We start from the raw sequence: 18199 nt of genomic DNA on the forward strand, positions 1-18199 counted from the left end.
ATGCATTACATCATTCAAATGGAATTACTTTACTGGTTACCTACGCATAACATCATTCAATATGAATCTCATCCAGACCCTTAATATTAACTGGTAACGTAAAAGCAATTAGGTATGCTTTTTAAAAACTTATTAAGGGGAACGTCAGAATAAAATCTAGCTCAAGAAGTTTGAATCAGATAAAGTAATTATATTTTTACTTCAATAAGTGATACTTTTGAAAAAATCACACATGCGGACACTAATAAAGACCGTTATGCCACAGATTAACTATAACAGTTGCACAAAATGCATTACTAGATCAATGTTTATGTATATTTTCAAATAAATTAGGTGATTTGTGTTATTTAGATATTCAAATGCATAGTTTTCATCGTTAACCCTTTTATCATCCCTTTTAATAATAGTACTACACAACGCCATTGAATTGTGAGTAGTAATTTTCTAGACTGTGGCGAAGGTTTCTTTTATGACATCACAGAGGGGCGAGGGGAGAGAGGGGCTAAACTGTTGATTTGATCGGGCGCCCGCTGGCTTGCTCCAAGTTTACCAGTTCCAGTGCGAGCTTGGCAGTAGAGGTGAAATTGGCTTCTCTGCCAATCTAATGGAAAATCGCTCCTTTGAGAAAGTGTCATCTGCAATCGTGTTAAACAAATCAAACATTCGCCTTAGACGAGACAATTGTCGTAAACAACAAATACTGCTATTGCTATTATGTTGTTTAAACGGATCATTGAAGGAAAGTCCATGTTGAACGCGAATGCCAAGAACATTTCGCCAGAGAAATGTTCTAGAAGGAGGTCGGAATGCGATGGATGTAGTGAACATTCCACGTAAGTCTGGATGCTGACTTCAATTAAAGCGTAGTTAAATTAAGTATCTAATCATCTTTTAGTTAATTTCTTACAAGAAAGTAGATAAATAATGTGTGTTTAACTAATGATTTTTAGTTAAAGAGTAGTTAACGCTGACTTAATTTTTCTCAAGTACATACTTCATTTCCTTAGGCAGTGGAAAAAAACTAGAATTCTATTTTTATCGCCAGTTAACATCAATGCCATAGGTAGCTCTGCATAATGCAGCTCGCGACCGACTTTTACAAACTGTTGAAGTAATTCGTAGCAGCCGTTTAATATCCCAAAAGTTTGTTTACATAACAAAGGATAGTGGTCAAAAAACTTACCTAATCACAAGAGGGTTCAATGAACTTTCCCCAAACATGTTTTCGATGCCAATTAAGATGGGTTTGGCACACTCAAACTAATGAATGGCAAATGTAAATACAAATTAGGCGTGTTTTGTTATGCCAATAATATAAAAAAGCAAAAAAGTGTGTTTTCTTTTTCATTATCTCGTTTTGGCTGATTGCGGTAGGTAAGTTTTGTTAGTGCTTACTTTTTTATATTCTGTTTACAGTTATCAGAAGCGGTTGTGATTTTCCGCGAAATATTAAAAGCAATAGATTAGTATTCAAAATAAACACGTAACACGTTTATCAATAAAGTAGGAAGGTTTTTTTAATAACCAACTGTTATTAATTATTTTTCGAACGTTGAATGATAACATTGATAACCAAATAAAAATCAGGTTAAGTTTCTAGTTTTTTCTATCAGTGATAACAAGTGAGTAGTTAAGTACTATTGGTTAACAAAACGTTCAAAACGGGTCACCTAGGAATTTAATGTTCTTACGATTGTTTGTTAATTTGGATAAAATTTTTTTTTGCTAATATTTTAATTTAGACAATTATCTATTCTAATGACTTAGAAATTGAACTAGGTAGGTGCGTGGTACCTTTATTACCTAAGACATTTGAACTTAATTATTAATTAAACGTAAAGACGTCATTTACATAAGTATGATACATATAAAATCTGAGACAAATATAAACATCCGCAAAGTTACAGATTAAACTAACATAGAGGTAACATAAGTAGGTACATATTTTACTATCTCTATCTTTGTTTAGACTAACGAAGTAGGTACTTTGCCAACTGATTTCCATATATGATCTGTTATGTAATTAAAGTAGGTACCTACTTCATAATCAATAAATATTCAATAATTAATTATAAATCGCGCCGCACATAATTAAAAATGTAATTAGCTATATAAGTTTTAATTAATCGGTTTGGTCGCTTATGTAGGTACTTACTGAAAAATAATGCAAAAATGACAAATGCAAATCTCACGCCACGGAACATTGAAAGTACGTAAGTTTTTCAGTTAATATTTAATCTAGAAAAAAGAGCATTAGGTTAACTTTATTAAATTAAAAATACTCATTTGAATAATTTTAATTTTGATGATGTTTGTAACTATAGTAGCAAAAAGTATTTACGACAAAAAAGAGAACGGTAGGAACCTAAAAATAAATATAAAGACCTACCAGCCGCGATAAAGGAACTAGGTGAAGGCCTTAAAATACGTCATCCATCTCTCACAACAATAATTGAGAATAACTTTCATAATAATATGGCACCTTTAGTTAATTTTCCTAAATATGAATTAACTTAGTCCAAGTTAATGCTTGTCACGCAATCTTAAATTCAAACATTGTACCTGTAGGCCAAGATCCAATGTAGTAGGCAGACCTTCAGGGAGGCTAAGTTGGCTCTAGAATTCTGCGAAAGAAACCAGGCGAAAAAACAACCGGAACACTGTTAAAAGCCAATCTTTAGGAAGTTTGCAAAATACAGCCCAAAATACTGCAGATATAGAAGAAGAGCATGCTCCAAACATTCACTTCATAAAGGTTATTTATTAATTTCACAAACTAATGACCATACCTAGTTAATGCTCATCAAAAGCAAAAAGCCAAAACCATATTGCACGCAAAGATAAAAAAAACACGGAAATGACAGTATAAATTATATTAAAGTAAGCACTACCCACCTTTTATTTTTTAGGGCACATTAGGCAGGCTTCTTGTAATGTTTAGTAACTAGACAGCTGTTGAGCTAGAATAACTTTTTTATTTTTATTATTAACCTCCTTGATTTATTACATACTATCCAATCCAACAAGTCTGATTAAATACGTTTGAATGGAATCTGTTTAAGGTCCAACTTCTGCGTATCAAGTAGGTATGTCCATTCTTATCTCACAAAGAAAAACAATATTTAGATTATTTAACATTCAATATTCACGAGCAAACAGCGATTCGTCATTTGTTTTTGTTCTACTCTTTACTAGACATGCCTACCTACTTATATAATTTTACTTATATACTTTATAATTAAGTTATTAACTTATTACTCGTGTAATGCTCGCCTTGATCTATCTTTAGCCGGAACTATTATTTTATCTCTTAGTTCAGGGGGCTCGTCTATTTATCGTATGATTGCTGAAAGTGGCAGATTATTGTGACGAAACACGCATACATCAACACTATCTGCAGGGCCATGAACGGGTTATCTTGGGTCACAATGAGACTCGTAAATAGGTCCTCATAAAACTGTTTATCCACCCGCTTGTTGATCAGTTGGACACCAAACGTCTCAGAAACCAGAACAGAGTATGTTCATAGTTAAAATACGTCATCGGTTGGTCTTTTGGCATTTAAATGGCGTTATTTATTGACCATATCGAGACGCAGTGACTCATTGTTGATCGTTCCTTTGTTGCAGTATATTGGAAGAAATGATGAAGATGGTGTTGCTTGGTGTGGTGCTCTGGGCGGGAGTCACCTTTGGGAGTCATGTTGCTCCGTACCCCCTAAATCTTATATTATCAACTGGTAAGTTAATGCTTCATCTTTAACTAAAATCTATTGTCTATTGTATGTAAATAACTGACTTATAACTGTTTTCTCCTTTTGTAGATATAGTTCATCCACCGCCAATGTATGATTTTCCATTTCCAAGCGCTGAAATGCTGAAGAGGTTACCACCTGTCACTACATTACATACGAACAGGTCGATAAGGATTAGCAAGCTGGAAGTATCGATGTTACAAAGATTAGAACTAAACTTGCAGTCGGCTGGTATCTTGCCCAGCACTGGCTCCGTTGCTCAAGGACTAGCGATCGACGGTTCCGTGTCAGAGAATGCTATGCGCTATGAGAAGTCTTCGTTGACCATTACGAAAGCGTCTCAGAATCTAGTCTACACAAGATGCCGAAGGTACGTTTCTTCTCTATTTTATTAGTATTATTTCTATCCAAAAATGTTATATGTCAAAGGTTTGGTAGTAAGATGTTCTCTTTGTCCACATTCAGATATGGTTTGCCTAATGATGAGTGTGCGAGTTTCATCAGTACGTTGAATTTGCGTGAGAGTGAGTTTGGTGGGGAGTGTGCTGCTCTTGAACGGTTCACATGTCGTACGAATAAGATGTCCTCGAAGTATCGTACGTTTGATGGCTCCTGCAACAACCCCGTAAGGTCTTCCTGGGGTCAGGCACTTACTGGATACAAACGTCTGCTGCACCCTAGATATGCTGACGGTATTGAAGAGGTTGGTTTACCAGAACTATACTTATTTTTGAAATGGTGAATCGGTTAACCAATTTACCATATTCTTATCTTGTATTGACAAACTGTATTGCAATCAGTGTTTAAAGAATTTTTGAGATAACATATCCACAAACATTGGCTAACTGTTACATTAAACAAATATTTGACTGTTTCTAATATTGTGTTTGTTTCCACAGCCGCGCCGTGCTCTAAGCCAGAAGGCTTTGCCTTCAGCTCGCATGGTCAGCACAAAGCTTACTGATAATCTGGACGTACCAAACAGCGACAAAACCATGGCTCTGGCTATCTGGAGTCAATTCATCTATCATGACCTGGTACACACTCCAGTCCGCAAAACAAGTGAGTATAACATAATAATGCGTCAAATAAAATGTACGTGCTCGTATTAGTTAATTAAAGGGAATCCTTGAGTAACAATAAGATTGTCTGATAAATGTTCATAATAATGATTTAATTTGCAATTTAGATTTTAAGTAACACGGTCTTCTATATTTGCCTATAGTACACGTTTCATATAAGTACATACCTACATACCAATTTGATTTGCAAATGTAATGACAAGTACCCCTATGTACTTTTGCGCGTGGCGGTCAAAGTCGTCACCATCCGTAGCTGATACGAAGTTTGTTTTTATTATCAGTTCACACGAACCAAGCCATTCGATGCTGTGGGAACGACGGCTTCCCCTTGACTCCGAGGTACATCCACCCGAGCTGCATGCCTATCTCGGTGCCTCACGATGATCCATTCTACAAGTCGAAGTATGTCACCTGTATGGAATACACCCGGTCTGTCACCACGTATAGAGGAGACTGTACTTTTGGAGCTGCTGAACAGGTAAGACCTTATGACTTGCTTTGGATTCATAATTTTGTTTGTTATTTTGGAAATATGTATATATATGATCTTCTTCTCGACTACATGCTGTAGGTCTTAGGTAAGGTGTAGGTAGTTTTTCTTTTAGAACAATGGACTTTATCAAAACAAAAAAAAAATATATTTAACATCCTAATGCCTATTAGGTTTTAGGAAGGAGGGATCGTTGAGATTGTAACTAAAGTTGAGAAAGTAATTTACTAACAGTATCTAACTATTTCACTCCATTCACACAAACATCTACTACGTACTCATTTGTTTTATAATAATACTCTTGCGAGTTAATAACAAGCCTGCCTCAGTTCCTTGAACTCTTATACAACAAGTCGCGTCATTTCATATCAAGAAAGGCAAAACAATTTTCTGTGATACATTGGTACGGTCATACTCTGTGATCGGTACCGAGACTGATGCGTCATTAATCATGCTTCGAAGTCGTGTTTAACGATTGGTAGTAAATACTGCGTGTTTTAATTAAGACCCTTTGTCCTTTGTCACTGCGTCATTTATGAGGAGTTTTTTATATCATGCGTAGACTTGTCTGTTTCTCCGAATCATAACATGGGTATACGTGTATGTTTTATATGTACTTACGTGTAGAGATACATTCGATTTTGTAGCAACAATTTATCTTAGGTACTCTGCATACTTTATTAGGTACTATGCGAGTAACTAGGTATCTATGATAGACTACTTTCCGCTACGGGGTTTCACACGCATCTTACGTCTATTCATGTAGGTAGTAGGTTCCCATACAGATTGAAAACGAGCACGGTCCTTCAAAATGTTTTATAATATTGATAAGTGAGTTTTATAATATTGATGACCTCTCTTCATCTTCTTCCTGCCCTGTTCCCAAGTCATTTGGGAGTGGCGCAACATGTCTTTTTCTTCCATTCCTCTCCGTCAGACCTCATACTTACATCTACTCCCTTCTGCTTCATGTCCTCAAAGGGTTGGTCTACTCATATCTCTATAGCTTTTTTAACCTACACGAGTGCATTTTTGTACTATTAATTATTTCTGAATTTTATAATTTGATTTAATGATTTTATAATTTTTGTATTGCTTATGTCTGACAGGAAGTACTGACCTCGTATGTTTAAAAGTCTGTAAAAGAGGGAATTGCTTTTTTGAATTTTTATATTGAGTAAGTGAATTTTAATCAATAACTTAGTAGTTATCCTTACAGAATATCAAAGGTTGAGATGGTTCTTTACTCAAAACTTCTAACGAAGACAAATCTTGCTAGCATTTTCAGTAACAACATTGACTAGTCCATTTTTTGTCACACACTACATTAAATACAGCGTGTACTAACAATTATTTAAAGGTTGTTCGTGTCATCTTGACTTCTTGAGTAGGTTCAAAAGTCCAAATATTTGCAATGCTAATAATTTGCCTTATCGATTCGCATTGAGTGGGTTCAATTGGTAGGAACACGGGCTAATAGGCGCCACAAGTGCACTAGGACTATTATTAGTTCAGTCTAGCTTCTTCCATAGACAATGTTCTCTTACATAAGGGAACTAGAGATACGTAATGTATTTATGTCATTTACATAGTACGTACATACGTAGTATCCGGATTAAGGTCATTCAAACATGCAGCTGATATGAACTTCAAGCAATGTAAACATGTTTTTCTTTGCAGTGTTTGTGTACTTACAATGGTAATTTGAGTTAGGAATTTGATTAATTATACTAAGTGCAGTTTTGCTAATGATTGCGTTAAACGCGGTCTAGATATTTATATCAGACAAGCGATTTCGTAAATATGTTTGCTTGCATATAAATTAAGTGCAAAATGCAATTACTGAGTTTTAATAAGTGTTTGACTCAGGGTCAATAAAACTAAATTATTCATTGAAACAAATATATTAAAGTTTCAGTTGAATTTTAGGAAATTAATCTAATTTCATTTCATGAAGTGTTCTCGAAAATCGTAGAACATCAATTAACACGCTGAAAAATTCCACTCAACTAGCAATTTCGTTCAGAAGTTATGACTTTTCTTATCGAATTGTTATGGAAAGATATTTAAGTGTGCATGTTTTGGTGGTAAAATTCCACAGTCCACAGTCTACCTCGCTTCCTATCATTGTTTCAACAACAGACTTGCACTTTTTAATCGTTCTGAGGAAAGAAACATACACAATGATAAACGTAATGACGTATTCTGAATGTTTGCTACTTTGTTTACTTTTGTTAAGTAAAGTAGCCATGAGCTTATTCGATTTATGTGTTACCTCGACCTTGGCTAAAACATTGGATGTAGTGACTTTATGGACTTATATGTCTATGATCACATCATCCAAATATTTTATATTTAGGTACATCATTCTAATTATAATATTTGTCACAATCTATACTAATATTATAAAGCTGGAGAGTTTGTTTGTTTGTTTGAACGCGCTAATCTCAGGAACTACTGGTCCGATTTGAACAATTCTTTCGGTGTTAGATAGCCCATTTATCGAGGAAGGCTATAGGCTACTTTTTATCCGGGTTCGTGCAGAGGTTCCCACGGGATGCGGGTGAAACCGCTGGCAGAAGCTAGTAAGGAATAAGATGCTTATTGTCGCAGGGGATTCACAACATCCATATCATACTTTATTATTAATTTATTAATAGGCCTTTGTACACTTATCAATATTATTTATTATAAATTGCAGTCATCTTTCCACGATTCTTAGAAATGTTTACGTTTTTTGTGAAAAACATCGCATAATTTAAAACGTCATTCATATCTGTACAGTTAGAGTAATATCTACCTATTTAGTCTGGGTCAATTGCCTATATACTTAAAAAAATATATAAAGGACAATGCTATTCTTTGTATGGAAGTTGGGCTCAAGAGTTGCCCACAGTAACTGCATAGTGTATTATGTTCCATAGGCTTATAATAGGTCCCAGACCGACATATTTCGAAATCTATCCCAGGAGTCCTGAGAAAAACTGGTTTGACTCTTATTCAATATTACGAAAAATATGCTTACGAACTCTTAACTATTCCACTTTTATTGCCTTAATTGAAATGCATTATAATATTAATCGACAAATACGAGGTATTGAACGAGATTTTTTTTACCGACTTCAAAAAATGGAGGATTTTCTCAGTTCGTTTGTATTCTTTTTACGTAAGTACGTGCATAACACCGTCGTTTACCAACCGATTTAAACAATCATTTTATTGTTTGAAAGAATTTACTTTCCAAATGGTTCCTTTGTTATTCGGTCCAGGGTCCAGGGTCTGGTGATAGAAACCTTAAAACAATAGGGAAATCTCGGAAATTGTAAGCACATATCGAATAAAAACTTGTCATTCGGGTATATGTCTCCGATACCACAAAACAGTAGAGGTTAAGACCTGACCTGACGATGGAGACGACAGTGAGATGAGGGAACTCCTCAACGGTATCTATTTACTACCTCGTGTTCGAGCTTATTTTATTTGTCTTGATAAGATTTTTCCATTGCCATTACGGATATTAATTGCATGACGCTACACGAACTTAGGACTGATTGTGGTAGATAGAGACTGAAAAGCAAGAGAAACAACAGTTACCTCTAAACGTCTATTTTTGTTTTTTTTTTTTTTTTATCCTGTTAACAGTGAAACCACTAACTATCTGAATGTTATTTCAAGAAAAGAGGTTGTTAGGTTTGTGGCTGCTTAAAATGGCTTGCTAACAATGGCTGGCTAACATTAGAACCGGTTTTTCTCGGGACGTCTGGGACCGATTTCCAAAATATTTGGATTTCGTGTTAACAGTGAAGTAAAGAACCTATTCTAACCATTCCCACTACTGGGCAAATGGCTTGGGCTTTATAAAGTGACTGTTCAAGTTTAACATTAGAACCGGTTTTTCTCGGGACCTCTGGGACCGATTTCCAAAATATTTGGATTTCGTGTTAACAGTGAAGTAAAGAACCTATTCTAACCATTCCCACTACTGGGCAAATGGCTTGAGCTTTATAAAGTGACTGTTCAAGTTTAACATTAGAACCGGTTTTTCTCGGGACCTCTAAGACCGATTTCAAAAATATTTGGATTTCGTGTTCAGAGTGCACTATGGAACCAGCTGGAACTACTCCCACTGCTGGGCAAACTTTGAGCCCAGACCCTGGCATTGTCCTTTAAAGATAGATAACCTACATCAAATTAGAATACCTACTGGGGCGCTGAAAAAAATAATAAGGAGTTAGTATAGGTATTAAGACTTCTGTCTATGTAAATGATATCCATTTGCAGGCACATTTTTATAACCAATTGTATATCTTTCTTCTCAGATGAACCAAGCAACTCACTTCTTGGACGGCTCCAACATCTACGGTACGGATAGCTGGGAAGCTGCAGCCTTACGCGAGAGGACTGGTGGACTTCTGAAGACCTCTACCATTGAAGAGGAAGAACATCTGCCCCTGGCTTCCAATCCTACTGAGAAGTGCCTTGTGGAAAGCGGCTCCGAGACTTGCTTTAATGCTGGTTAGTGGCCTTTGTGTTTATTAAATAATTATTTAACAGGGGTGACGAGTAAAAAAAAATTTGTCACACGGCATATATCAGCTATCTATGGGCCATTGTTGCCTGAATGTAAGAGATAAAATAAATAAATTAACACATCCAAAAATTCAGTGTCGACCTACCATCTGATCTCATTGGGAAATACAAAAATATTTTTTTTTGGGTATTAGAATGTCAATAAAGTTCGGTTTACAACTCATATCAATTCACACCTCATAGTAAACTAGAAATTCAAATAAACACGAGAATTATATGTATAAATATAAATGATTTAAACGTGCGATACGACATTGCGATGATAATGATAACGTCAGTGATAAAAGATTATGTTGTAAAGATAAGATAATTATTAAGTTAGTCAGTAAATATTAATCAATTCATCACGTTTGGTTAAGATAGTAATGTTTTGAACTGGATGTATCTTCTTCCAGCCAGTTATAATGACGTAAACAACTTATGCAGAAGTTCATGTTACATGTGATGTAGGTTCTGAAATACTGAACTTCTTTAGGGAAACAGACCCAAGATCAGCCAGAGGAATTTAATATTTTTTTGTCGTTGAAGCCTACCCAGTTACTGCTACAGATGGTTGGAACCTATCCTTTACCATGTACGGGTACAAGTCACTTAATAGGCCATGGTGTTTTTTATGTAGCACGTTGACATTACCATCAATTGGACACATAAATTGTTTCAATTACTGACAACGTTATGGAAAATTTCTTCTACTCACGTGTTGTAAACCGTGCTCACGGTGCAATGACCCAGTTTCAAAATCAATTAGTCAAAGTCTACTAATGAACATTGCAAACATTTAGAATGCAGTTTGTCACATTCGTTGAATGCATAGCTTATACCTCAGCGTATAAAAGTCATTGACCTCTTTATGAGATTCAAATAGATTATTTATTTTGGTTTTGGCTTTCGTTACCATTACAAGATGCTCATTTATAATTGGATTAAAATAGCATCTGCCATCGAACATGTATTGCTTGGAGCGTGTATCATCTTTCTGATTGGAAGATGTAATATTTCACGATCAGTCTATGGTCTAACTAAAGTAATTTCTGTATTCGAAAAATAGGTATTTATGGTCAAGATGAGATCATGAGTTTATTCTAGAAATGTTCAACCTACGTATTTATCTTTCAACACAGCGATTAGTTAACTAGGTCAAACAAATGTTTGGATAAAGATGTCGCTTCCTAAAACAACGCGCCTCTTGTATGATAATAAATATCTATATGTATTGAGAAAATTGACCCATTTTGCAATGAAAGTTATTTACTGTATTCTCTATCAATAAATGACAAACACTTTTAAAATTTATGTACTCAATATTTTTTTTATTTTTTTCATCAGGTGACGCTCGTGCCAACACACATCCTTGGCTGGCTAGTATGTACTCCATCTGGGTGAGGGAACACAACCGCATCGCCCGTGGCTTGGCCACTCTCAACCCTGGCTGGAATTCCGACCGGCTGTACCACGAGGCTAGGCGAATTGTCATCGCTGAACTGCAGCATATTACTTACAAGAGCTGGCTGCCTGCTTTGACTGGTAAGACTATTTTACTCACACAAACCCCAAAATTAATATACAGATCTAAAAATCTAGTTTTTAATTTTCCACATTATAGAAGAAATATATCAAAACTGTTTGGTTGCTTACAGTGTCCAATCCTTAGAACGGTGCATTACCAAGTACCTACACGTTACAATCACCAAACCATTGTTAAAACGACTTTGATTTAACGGTTTTTTCCATGCGCACAATGGGCATTATGAAGTAAGTTAACATTCACACCATCAAACTAATCGGCCAATATTGTTCAATTCACAGGAAAGGCGTTCGATGAGCTGTATGAGAGCTACGATACCGGTTACAATTCAGAAATTGACCCTACCATCACCAACTCCTTCGCCACTGCTGGGTTCCACTTCGTAAACAGTCTTCTGGACAAGGACATCGAGCTGGTTGATGGCAACAACAGGGTCACGCCACACCGTCTCATGAACAACTATTACAAGCCAGAGCTGGTTTCGCAGAAGGGAAGTTTAGAGAAGATCTTAAGAGGAATGATCAGCCAGAAGAGCCAGGGATTGGACTTCAACTATGATGATGATGTAAGTTTTGATACATTTTTAAAGCAATGGGAAAGCTATTAGATTACTTAAATTTTACAGGAACAAAGGCTAGGCTATCAAGAAACTAAAAAAGCTACAGGAAAAAGACAGGACAATATTCCTTTTGAGGAAAGAATAAAAGATAGATCGGGTGACCATGGTTGTCCATGCGATGGAAAAATGTACAAACATAGGATGATCGATTAAATAAAGAATGATTTCAATAGTGTCGAGGGTAAATAGTACGCTAGTGACGTAAATAGTCGCTAATCGATAGACTGAAGTAATTATGAACTCGAGTCAATGTCAAGTTACATCTGAATGTCGACATGTCGATTGTAGGTAGTAACAACTATAAAACTGCTAGTAATCAGACTGGAATCGAAGCTTCGTATGGTAACATCGATAAATATAGCAGAGTCATGTTAATGAAACCCGTGTCTATCGATAAAAATATTTACATATCCTAACTGGTAGGTCACTTCACCTTGGTCATATATCAAAGTATATTGACATAGTTCTTCAACATGGAACTTGTTTTTTTTTGACATAAAAAATAGGTATAAGATAAGTGCAGTCGAATGTATGCCAAAATACTTATAACAAGGAAGATATCGATAATGTTTAAAAAATTGTGTCGAATAACTTCCCGCTAAGAAATGACAAAGCGATGAGGAATTGTTATGAATTTTATTGGACGTTTGTTCTCGCCTTGAACAATGGTTGGATGTCATATAGGACGTGTTTATCTTACGTACACATGTGAAGTGCAGTTTGTGCATCACAGTTGTAAGTAATTTCACATCATGTGATCTGACTACGTGCAAATTGATTTAATTAGATATAATTGCGCTTATTTTCCTCGAAGGCTGAGGTAGTGGTTTCCGTTTTGTTAAAGTTCCTTGAATATCGAGCGAGCATTGTCAACAACCGGTCTGTCCAGCTATTAATAAAAAACTCAAAGTCAACTATATGAGCACTAAAATCTTTACCACAACTTCTAATTTGTTCTGAAGGTTTTAATTATAATAGTGTCTCTATATTCAGGTAGTAGGTATATACAAAAGTAGGCACTTACTTAGTGTAATGTGCTAAACGACCTAGCACATTGTAACATTGACAATGACTGTAGAGAATAAATTGTTAATTTAAATAGTCCTTATAAAAACCAGTCTGCGGCTGATCTGTCTGCTTGTGTTAATAATAAACTTGTTATCAATAACGTGCCATTTACAGCACTTATCAGTGAGAATTAATTATGTAAACATGCATAAAATATAGTACTCATTCTGTAGAAGCAATAATTGCTTGTTATTTACAGTTAGTTATGCTTGCTGCATTTTCTTCGCTAAATTAGCATTAACTGTATCTAATTACTTTTCTTTAGCAATTATTGCTACTAAGATACGATTTTGCTAATTAATATCTTTATTTACGTCTAATCAAGCTATTGTGATTAAAATATTTGTAGGTATAACCATCTTATAGTATAGTTCATTTAGCGTATCTTTAAATTGACTGACTTATTGTTGTCTAATTGAACAAAAATAATCCATCCTAAGCTTTTAATTTATCCCTTGTCGCCCTATTCATAAAGTACATTTTTGTCCAACAGCTCCGTAACCAATGGCTGGGAGGTCTCGATGTGCTAGCAGTGGATGTCCAGCGAGGTCGCGATCACGGCTTGCCTGGATACACACAGTACCGTGCTCTCTGTGGCCTGCCTGCTGTTACCAGCTTCCAGCAGCTGGCTGATGTCGTGCCTGAAGAGGTGAGTGTCATTTTCTAATCTCTTTTTAAGCATATATTATTTTAAGAAACAACGTCACGATTCCTATTTCACTTTTCCTTTAATTGAGTAATCATAAATGTCTACCTTAATAAATATCTAAAGAAAGAAATATGAAAGTTGGTACTTATCTCCTAAGGTTAAACCAGTAGGTACATTTCACTTTAGGAGAAAATCGTGTCCTGATTGGGGCACAAAAAAAACTTAATAAAAAATTAGTAAATTGTATTATGAGTTGTGATGGTATCATATTTCGGTAACTAATTTAAAAAAAAAAACTTAATTTTTACAGACTATCGATAAACTATCGAAACTGTACGAGCAGCCCGGTGACATCGACTTGGTGATTGGTATGATGGCGGAGAGTCCCGTCCCTGGATCATTGCTGGGACCTACTGCTATTTGCATTATGAGTAAGTAACGTTTAAGTATATAGTATTTAACGCCAAAAAATACGTAGTTATGTAGTCAGATCATCACTTTACATTTAACAGAAATGAATGAATTTGCATAGAACCGGCTGTTCAAATCATACAGGCAGAATTGTGTTGCTGGGTGGTTGGTTCCACCATTTCTTCCCAGCAAAAAAACAGGAAATGGTTAAAAGTGCGCGTTTTGGAGGACTGTATTTTGGAAACTTGACCTTCAAAAGTTTTTAGACTTCTTTGTCAATTAACTTTTTTTTTTATTGTTTAAAATCGCACATTTTTTGCTAATAAAATGATTTTTCTTCTACAGGAGAACAGCTATGGCGCACAAAGGCCGGTGACAGATACTTCTACAGCCACCAGGACGAATCTGGCAAGTTCACGAAGAGGCAACTTGCTGAAATCAAACGTGCCTCTCTTGCAAGACTCATTTGTGACAACACGCCTCTTGACAGAATACAAAAGGATGCTTTCCAGCCAGTTTCTGTCAGGTAAATTAAACAACACATACTTCATAATTAATAGCTGTTTTAAGAAAATTCACTTTCCCTAAAAGAACTGCTTTAGGCACCATCATAAAAGCACATTCTTAAAACTGTTACATCTCCGTTTTGAAATTCAACCTGCCTCCTTAGACAGTCTTGCTGGTTTAACGCCAAAAGCATAAGACCGACTGATAAAGAAACCTCGAATGTATCATTTTGTAATCCTTTTTTTAAATTGAAGGTAAACAGGCCTCACGTTCTTTAACACAGAAAGTGTGATTTTTTTAGTTTGTTTTTGATTCCATCCGAAGGTGATGAGGTTTTTGCAGTTGTACACCACATACCCAGTTTGGTATCAAAAATACAATTCCTTATAGAAAGTGGGTCTCTGATGCTCGTAGAATCACTGCTGACAATACCGACCTTCTGAGCTTCCTGCTTCACTTGTTTACTCGAAAACAGTTTCGTCATCATTGAAAGTGGTTGTCCTTCTCATTTTGACATTTGGATGGCTATTTTGAATTTTGTGACGAGTATCATTAACGATGACATTTAGTGGACTAGGAATCATGAGACTGATTTATTCTGTCTTATCTTTGCAGCAATCCTGTTGTACCTTGCGAAGAAATCAAGAAGGTCAATCTGGAAGCCTGGCAGGCTGCAGCAGAACAGCCGGATATTCTCACCCGGACTAACAACTGGCTCAAAAATAAAGTTGGCAGCTCGGGAAACTCCACCAAGTAGATTCTCGCCCTTATTTTAAGTATATTTTGTTCATCTGCAGTGCAAGTTAGGCCAATGTAATTAGTTTTAGTGTTAGTCATATTGTCATTTGGACCATCGAGTACTTAAAAATCTTGATGCTTTTTGTAGTTGCAATACCAAGTTATGAAAACTCCAATGTAGTTATGGTTGTAGAGGATTGTATTAAGACTGTACCAGCTTGCATTGTAGAAGTTAATGTAGTCGAGAGTTTCAGTATTTTGTTTGATTGTGACAGTGTGTTTATTTAGTTAGGCTTAATTGAAACCACGTTCCTCGACGCTTAGGCGAAAGTGAACTTTAAGTCGTAGGACTTTAGGATGTAGACCATTTGAGTATCCTCTGAAAACATGAGATTTCTATCAATTTTAATGAAGAGGTTTGGTCGTATCTGCCCATCGTGTGGTTGTACCGTGTCGTACAGTGGCTGTGATATGTGGACAATAAGTCCACTGCATAGAGAAATGGTCTCGAGTACGGGACGCGAGTCAATGATTCTTGAGATCCATATGTTAAAAGATCCAAGAATTGTCTCTAATAACAAAAACAAACAAAAAAAATACTAAGATATTATTAGAGGATCGACTGCTATCTTATAATCTAGCCAAAGTACTGCCAATAAATGTATTTATTGAAGTCTACTCTGGCTGAGGTTGTGATACAGTTTTAACGTTAATTATGCATTTTTTAAAACACGTTTAGGCTTCATAACTCCACTGATGAGGAAAGAGTTGATTGTCAAGAGATTTCGTTTTCATGACGCACGAAGCGATCCACATAAAGATTATAAGCATTTGGTGACATAACGAGGCTAGCCAGTTTTCACTGAAATTTATTATGTCTTGTGCAACATGATGTTTATTTTGATCGCTATCGTGCGTAACTCCTGCTGCATCCGAGTGACGACTGCCTAGATAGAAACTCAATTATTCTGGTCCCAGTATTCTTGTATCTCAGCGCTTTCTTTTCTTTGTTTCTTGTTGTTACCTCGTCTTGTTTCCGAGTTCTCTTATGATTTTTTTTATGTTAATAGGTTTAAGTCTGCGGGCATGTATTTGTTTAATAGGTATTTTTTAAATGTCAACGAAATTTTAAAGCGAAGGCGTACTTTAATGCCAAAGACTGGAATGTTAATATTTTTAGTAGTTTTAACGACCAATTCTGAAAAGGGTTTCTTTTTAATTGATTGATGTCGTCATTTTCTAAATTACTTAATGGATTGTGAATTATATTTAAGTTTAATAAGTATTTAGCGTGATGATGCAATAACATGTCAATTATTTTCATATTATTATATTTCTTTTACGAACTTTTTCTTATTACGTCTTATATCATGATTTAGCACAAAGCTTTCTTATATTGAAACTATAAAGTATGTAATTGGTCACAAAGAGTACATCTTTGTAAAAATAATTATATCCATAGAATACCTTGCCCTATGTATTTAAAATGTTATTGTATAAAAGTTGTTAATTAGTGTTGATCGCGAACAAAATGAATGTATTGAAATTAATTTAATGTTAAAGCAGAATGACTTATTCTTTATTCTTAAGTTTCCTTTTTATACGCCAATAAATTGATTTATAATGTATTTTGTGAATTTTATTGCCCGTCGTCCTACCTACCAATTTCAAAGGTGTGTCAATAATCGAGAGAATAAGCATACCTATACGATATTTATGTTTGTGTAATATTTTCCACATTTTTTTATAAAGCTTTTTGAGCACTGTGTGTGGCACAATGATTTATTTTCATAAGGTCAAACATAGTGAGTAATAATGTAAAAAACTATATTTTATACATTAAAAACTTCACACTCACTTCTTAATTGTTATTTGTGCCGGTTTTTACACAGTAAAGAGGCTTAACGACCATGTAGAGGAAAATTAAATTAATGCTCGTATGTTTTTTTGACTGGTGGGCTCGGTCGAAAGATCGAGAAGTGTGGAAGCAAGATGGGGAGGCCTTTGCCCAGCAGTGGGACAGTATGGGCTAAAATAATAATAATAATAGCCCCGCAGGGCATCTGAGGCGGATGACGGGGAGTAGCGACCCCGCGGGGCTATATATCCGAGTGCTCCAGGGAGAGTATACTGTCCCCCACCTCCGGCTTGCCGGAGTGAAGCATGACGGGGGATAGGTCTCCCGCCTCTTGGCTTGCCTTCATCGGCCGGTCAGAGTGGAGTCGCTAGAGCAAGGTTAGTCCTGCTCGGAGGGTAGGTGCCTCGTGGTAAGTGGCGAGTGGGCCGGTGATGCTGGACCCACAGGGAGCGCGTGATCTGCGTTTAAAGTCCGCCGAGGTATCCTCACCCTTCTCAGCCGCTCATGTCCCTGTTGCCCTCTTGTTGCTTTTCAGTGACTGATTCCCGGGGGCCCAGTAAGTGAGTTGGCGAGTCTCCACCTGCCATTTTAACATGTATTTAATACATTGTCATCGGCAGGTGCCATAGTTCCCGTAGTTTCCCCATTCCTAGTCCATTAGCATCCCATCACAATAGCCTAAGTAGTTTTTATCCATAGTTAGCAATAGTTTAGCACAGAACCGGGGATTGTTCTTGGGTACATTTCTATAGTGTATACAGGGATAATCGTCGGTTTTGTGTTACCATTTCATTAAAGTTGTCTCAAAAGGGCTTCAGCGTGTTGGCTTCGGCCCCACGTTCGCCTTCCAAAAATCCGGGACTCTGTAGTCCCGTGGTCGGTTAGAGACATACAAAAATAATAATAAT

The 18199-nt window shown here is 36.1% G+C and overlaps 1 protein-coding gene across 3 annotated transcripts in view; it reads left to right on the plus strand.

The window, feature by feature from the left end:
* Positions 1–17061, plus strand: part of LOC124634295 (peroxidase-like) — a 34333-nt gene extending 17272 nt beyond the window's left edge. The window contains exons 1-13 of one of the 3 annotated variants that reach the window (XM_047169819.1): positions 556–833; positions 3630–3739; positions 3824–4124; positions 4220–4457; positions 4654–4816; positions 5118–5314; positions 9646–9841; positions 11243–11440; positions 11723–12006; positions 13622–13777; positions 14088–14208; positions 14534–14714; positions 15311–17061. In XM_047169819.1, coding sequence (XP_047025775.1) covers positions 715–833; positions 3630–3739; positions 3824–4124; positions 4220–4457; positions 4654–4816; positions 5118–5314; positions 9646–9841; positions 11243–11440; positions 11723–12006; positions 13622–13777; positions 14088–14208; positions 14534–14714; positions 15311–15452 — 2406 coding nt within the window. In that variant the 5' untranslated portion in view covers positions 556–714 and the 3' untranslated portion in view covers positions 15453–17061. Of the gene's footprint in view, positions 1–555; positions 834–3453; positions 3546–3629; positions 3740–3823; positions 4125–4219; positions 4458–4653; positions 4817–5117; positions 5315–9645; positions 9842–11242; positions 11441–11722; positions 12007–13621; positions 13778–14087; positions 14209–14533; positions 14715–15310 lie in introns of those variants that run through there. The other 2 variants (XM_047169820.1, XM_047169821.1) reach the window with 2 other exon arrangements.
* Positions 17062–18199: the final 1138 nt, after the last annotated feature.

The sequence above is a fragment of the Helicoverpa zea genome, chromosome 11 (assembly GCF_022581195.2).
Source record: "Helicoverpa zea isolate HzStark_Cry1AcR chromosome 11, ilHelZeax1.1, whole genome shotgun sequence".
Classification (NCBI taxonomy): Eukaryota; Metazoa; Arthropoda; class Insecta; order Lepidoptera; family Noctuidae; genus Helicoverpa; species Helicoverpa zea.